The sequence below is a fragment of the Marmota flaviventris genome, chromosome 2 (assembly GCF_047511675.1).
Source record: "Marmota flaviventris isolate mMarFla1 chromosome 2, mMarFla1.hap1, whole genome shotgun sequence".
Taxonomy (NCBI): Eukaryota; Metazoa; Chordata; class Mammalia; order Rodentia; family Sciuridae; genus Marmota; species Marmota flaviventris.
This window is the reverse complement of record NC_092499.1, coordinates 81,268,253-81,274,884: the sequence shown is the minus strand read 5'-3', so window position 1 is coordinate 81,274,884 and position 6,632 is coordinate 81,268,253. Positions and strand designations below refer to the sequence as shown.

The 6,632-nt window shown below is 32.7% G+C and overlaps 1 protein-coding gene across 1 annotated transcript; it reads right to left on the bottom strand.

Annotated features, from left to right (window-relative positions):
* Positions 1-1,041: 1,041 nt before the first annotated feature.
* Positions 1,042-1,983, bottom strand: LOC139704618 (olfactory receptor 4K13-like). Its single transcript, XM_071607407.1, has one exon. The coding sequence runs from the start codon at positions 1,981-1,983 to the stop codon at positions 1,042-1,044; it is 942 nt and encodes a 313-aa protein (XP_071463508.1).
* Between the last annotated feature and the right edge of the window lie 4,649 nt (positions 1,984-6,632).

Below are 6,632 nucleotides of genomic sequence, written 5' to 3'. Positions count from 1 at the left end.
TTCCTCTCTCTAATGTGCTGTTATGCAGTTTCCTTAATGTTTATATCCTTGTTTTAAATATTTCATTCTCACAGTGGTTTTCTGAGATCACAATGAGTAATATAGATCTCTCACACCACTTCAACCTTGTAATCCTCTCTGGGACAGGAACTAGACATATATCATTAACAATGTATTATATTGCTTGAAAAAGAGTCTGGTTCTTAGTATAAAAAAGGTTGCTTTACAAACATTTAATTTAATATAAAGAAACATTGAACAATGCTTGTTATTTAGTATAAAAAATATATTGACACAGAAAAAGTTTTAATTATTATTACTGCCACTGATTTTAAATTTTATGAAACGAATTCAGAACACAAAGAAACGTTTGAAAATATTTTCCTAATTTTTTATACCACTAGTATAATTAGACTGTTGAGGCCATAGAATTGAAGAAAGTTTTCATAAATTCTAATTTAATACCACTGAGAAACCTTCATAATATTGATATATAATGGAAAATATTTTTAAGAACATTAAGAACACAACTGTAGAAGTAAAAATTTATCACCATCTTTGATATTCTTACTGAAAGTAAATAGTTTGCAATTTTATTCACCAAAATATTACAAAGATTTTATAAGGATACACTATGTTTATACATTTTTGATATCTTAAGACTCGTGTTATAAAATAATGTTTGATATTCCAGAAACTGTATCTCTATTATGAACATTTTTTTAGAGAGAGAGAGAGAGAATTTTTTAATATTTATTTTTTAGTTTTCGGTGGACACAACATCTTTATTTGTATGTGGTGCTAAGGATCGAACCCAGCGCTGTGGGCATGCCAGGCGAGCGCACTATTGCTTGAGCCAAATCCCCAGCCCTGTTATAAACATTTTAAATTAAAACATTTAAAGTTCTTAATATATAGAATATGGCAGGAATAAAACAGATATCATTTAGTGTTTTTATTTCAGCCACTTCATTACATACTTAACACTCAAGTCCCTAAAATAGTAGAAGGCGGACAAATAAGCAAGAACACGAACAATATCTAAGAGAAAACACAGGAACCAATCTGTTGACTGCTCAGTCTCTTAATGGCTGCCTTCATCTCCTGATTCCTCAAAGTATAAATAATTGGATTAAGGAAGGGGGTGATTATAGAGTAAAACACAGACAGAAACTTATCTACAGAATAACTATTGAACGGAAAAGCATAGACGAAGATACCAGGTCCAAAGAAGAGGGTCACTACAGTGATGTGAGCAGAGAGTGTGGACACAGCCTTGGAGGAGGCCCTGGAGGAGTGCTGCCAGAGGGTGACGAACATGATGATGTAGGATATGACCAAGAGGATGAAGCAGACCAGGGACAGGAGCCCACTGTCCACAATCACCAGGAGCTCCGGGATATAGGTGTCAGTGCAGGCCAGCTTGATGACCAGAGGGAGGTCACAGAAGATGCTGTCCACAACATTGGGACCACAGAAAGGTAAACCCACCGTGAAAACCATTTGACTTGTGGTATGAATGAATCCAACCGCCCATGACAGCACCAGAAACCCAATGAGCATCCTGCGGTTCATGATGGTCTGGTAGTGCAAAGGCTTGCATATGGCCACATACCTGTCGATGGCCATCGCTATCAAGAGAGACATCTCACCACCCCCAAAGAAGTGCATAAAGAATATCTGGACCATGCAGCCCCACAATGAGATGGTTTTGCGTTTTCTAAGGAAGTCTGCAATCACTTTGGGAGTTGCAACAGAGGAAAAACATAGGTCAAAAAATGATAGATTTGCCAGAAAGAAGTACATTGGTGAGTGAAGATGTTTATCAAATATCACAGAGATTACAATGAGGAGGTTCCCCACTACTGCAGCTACATAGACCAGAAAGAAGATAACAAAAAAGAATATTTGAATTTCTTGGGAATGAGAAAGTCCAAGCAGGATAAACTCAGAAATACTTGTGTTTTTACTTAGGATATCCATATATCTACTTTTCTGAGTCTGTCAGAAGTTGTCTAAAAGAAAAGAAAACACAGAAAATCACAGAGAAAAATAAGACAGTGTTCCTATTCCTTTTTTCTGCATTTCACTTTATTATTTATTCAGAGCATAAACCCTTAAGTCTATCTTCATGTTTGGATCCAGATCAGACCATGGTTGAAATCTGAGTTTATTATGAACATAAAGAAGGACTTTGAAAATCAATAATGAAGTACATTTTTATCTTTGAGCTTTGCAGAAATTCATTGACTGAAACATTCATATCCCATCTTCAATATGCACTAAAAAGATCGTCATTGTCACATTAAAAAGCAGTGTTCAAACAAAATGTGCATTGTATATTACTGAAGGGAACTATAAAAGAGAATACTCATATCATTAATGTAATATTTAATGTTAATACAGTTACATTGTTAATTGAAATTAAAGTCAGTATGTCAAGAAAGACAGAGGTTTTAGATTGGAATGATTCCTATTGCCTCTATAGACATTAATGCTATTCAGTTTATTTACTCAACAAAATAATTGCTTGCAAGTGTTTTACAAAACTGGATTCAAAATCTGAATGTGATATTTCTATTTAGTGCATATGTCTTCATACATCAACCATACACAGAACTTCCAAAATCACCTCCTTAAGACTAAGATGTACCAAAGTTCACCATTATTATGTTACTCAACTTTTCTCAAAGAATTTGAGAAAAATACTAAGAGAGATGAACCATTAATTTTTGTTTATTAAAAGAAAAAGAGGGGTGGGGATGTGGCTCAAACAGTAGTGCACTCGACTGGCATGCGTGCGGCGCCGGGTTCCATCCTCAGCATCACATACAAACAAAGATGTTGTGTCTGCCGAAAACTAAAAAATAAATATTAAAATAATTCTGTCTCTCTCTCTCTTTAAAAAAAAAGAAAAAAAAGGAAAGACAATACCACAAAAAATGTAGATGCACTCTATGTACAGTCTCATGAAAGTTGTTGTCCCCTTTGGATCTTGATTTCTTCTGAATTATTTTCACAAAGGCTTATTTAAATTTAAGATTTTTCAGGATGAATTAAATCAAAGACATTGTGACACTGACTGAGTCGGACTCAGCCAAGTGAATTTAAAAAATGAAAAAAAAAGGACTTACATTTAATGAGGTCAGGACTTGATCTACTTTAAGCCATAAAGTGCAGAGCCTCCCCTTTCCCTTGATGTAGGGCTGCAATGCAATTCTTATTAGAGGCCTGTGAATTATTTCTAGAATGTTTCTTGTGTTTATCAAAATCTTATAACCAGAGCCAATAATGATTATTAAGAAAAAAAATTAGATAAGTGGAAATATTTTTTTGTAAATTTTAACCTGTTAATCACATGATTTAAATGTGAAAATATACTGTGTCTCTAGCTAACCACACAAAGCATGCAATTACATACCTTCCCTTGCATAGCTAGCATTAAGGCAAATATCTTATCAGAAGTGTTCCAAATACCAACCATTATATTTCACTCCATCTTCCAGAGTTATGTAAAAATTAAATGAGCAGAATTTGAAAGTGAAAATGTCTGATTATTCTCACTGGCCACCAGGACTTTTTGAATGTGCTTGTACTCTTGCAGTAAGACTATCATGTGCAGTTATTTCCTCTGGACAGTCTATATTTCAAGGAAGTATTAAACAATATACTTGCAGGAGCACATGAACCTCCAAACTATTGATTGTTTTCCAGTTGAATTAGTCTTTAAATATTTACCCATTTTTAGACTGTTTCTCAGAGATGTTAGATTTTCTCTTATGTCATTCCTCTTAAATTCTAATGAATATAACAATAGTATCATGTGTGGTAACATGTTATGATTATCTAAGCTATGGATCAGGCATTTTATGCTTGCAGTCTTGTTATATATCCACTTTTAAAAATTACTGCATGACTTAAAGAGAGTAGGTAAAGATTCTTATATCATGTGATAATATAAAACCATTCAATCTGATCAGTGTGGGCAAACAATTTAAACACAACATCTCTTTTCTAAAGATGACTTATTCAGCTAGGAGTATTGAATTAATTTCTTAGCACCCATTATAAAATGTATTTTTAATATTTTTTTCAATTTGAAACAAAGTCAAATTTATTTCCATTTAGTTAGCTCTTTTCAATCCCTCCATTCTTTTAGAAATTTGGCATTTGTATTTATTATTTAGGTACACATTTAATTTGTAACTTCAAATAGTGTGGCATATGTAGTTTAAAGGTTGGGTAATGTGTAAGGGTCACGAAACCTACCAGGTTGCACTTGGACTTTGGAAGTAACAACTTTATGAAATCCTGAAATGCTTAGTCTTCATCATCCAGTGAACTTGTCTGCTCTGGATTGGAAAGAGTACAGTATTTAAAAGTATCCATTGGTAAGGGACATATAGGAGAAAACAAATTTGATAGTTATTAGATCCCTCAGAGACTAGTGGTAAAAATACACTGGGGATTTTTAAAATATCCTTTTGCCATTACAGAAAATGTGATTATTTTTGTGGTGAGAACACTTAAAATACAGTCAGTAGTAAATTTTTAAGATGATAATATAAATTTTAAACTATGGTCTTCTTAATATATAATAAATTTTTAAAATTTATTCCTCTTTTATAACAAAATTTTGTGTTCTTTAATTAAACTATCTTCATCTCAGACTCTGGTAACCACCTTTCTACTCTGTATTTCTATTTGGTTGGCTTTTTAGTTCTGCATATAAGTAAGATCACATGATATTTGTCTTGCTGTGCCTGACTTACCACATTTAACATGATAACTTCCAGGTTAATCCATGTTGTAACAAATGACAAGATTTCACCCATTTGAATTCAAAATATTATTTCACTGTGCATATATACCCACATTTCTTTATTCATGTGTTGATAGACACTTATGTTGATTCTGTATCTTGGCTATTGTGAATAGTGCAAAATAAGCAAGGGAGGGCAGAAAAATCTTCAGATATTGTTCTTTGGATACATAGTCAGTAGATAGGTAACTGGACTATGTGTAGCTCTATTTTGAATTTGAGAAAAACCCCATACTTTTTTCCCATTTAGGTTTACTAATTTACATGCCCTCAGTATTTTCCATTAACAGTGTATAAGAGTTCCCTTTTCTCCATGTTACTCTCATCTTTTTGATAGCAGCCTTTGTAACAGGTGTGAGGAGACATCTCATTTGAGTGAATCCTGATAACTAATGATAAAGGAGATTTTTCATATACATTAGCTATTATTTTAATCCTTCTTTTGAGAAATTTCTACTCAGATCTACTGCCAATTTTTGAATTTTTTTTTAACATTGAGTTGTTTGGGATTTTTATATATTTTATCAGATGTGTATGTGTTGCCAGTATTTTTTCACACTCTGGAATGTTTTCTTACTTGAATTCTTTGCTTTGCAGAATATTTTAATTTGGCTCAATCCTTTCTATTTCTGTTTTTTTTTTTTTTCTGTGTGTTTTCCTGTGGTCATATTCAAGGAAATATTGGTCAGAGTGATATCATAGCATTTTCTATATTTTTGTGTTCTAGTAGTTTTAAAGTTTCAGCTATTGACCCTGGATTTTCTGTATCTCTGAAAAACATATTGTACAAAAAAGAACATAGACTTACAGAAGCTCATGAGACTGTAAAGACAGTGTCTCTCTATTTAAATATTTCTAGATTAATAAGTGTTTAAGTACTTACCCATTTTTTTTTTACTGTATTCAGGAAGATTAAATTTTCTCATCTGTTGCTCCTCTTAAGTTCTAACGATTGTAATGAGATCATCAATATTTTATAGTGGTAACATTCTGTGATTTTCTAAAGTATTTTATCCTTACAGTCTTATTATTTATCTATCTTTAAAAAATGGCAGCCTAAAAGAAACTTTTATTTATATTATGTAATGTAGCATTATAATTAATCATTAATGTTTATTAATAAATGACAATAATTTAGAGAATAATGCAACATATCTTTCTACAAATCTCTGGTCTCAACATTTTCATCAAACAATTAATACATTATTTTGTTTTATCTGTGCTTCTTTTAAAAGACTCCTGTTTTAAAATGACCTCGCCACCACCAGCATCACTCCTGCTTGAATGAAGCTTACCTAACAGAAGCATTGGTCTCTAAGGCATATCACAGGATCCTTGTGTTTTGGAACATTGTTAGGACTCTGACTTTAAACAGCAGAATCACCAACAACAACTGTAAATACATGGAAAACAATGCTGTGAACAGACTGTGAAAAGGACACTTGTTATAGGAAGAGAGCTGAAAGAAAACTCAGTGTCACTTTGTGCCACCTTAGCTGGGAGTGCCCACACAGGGTGATTCAAGTATTTTTGGTTTTATTTCTGCCGTTCTCTGCATGTCCTCAAATCACTCCAAAAGCATAACAGATGTTGACTTGGGGTTTCAGATAAATTTCCTGAGTAGGCCAATAAACAAATATGGAACCCATGAACAACAAACAACAACTGTATTTATTTTATTTCAAACTTTCCTTTTATTTCAACTTTTTTCTACCTATTAATTAAATATGGAAAGCATTCATGCTTGAAGTTTAGCAATTCCAGAATTTAAATGAAGCTTTTAATGTTTATTTTTTGTAGTATATTTACT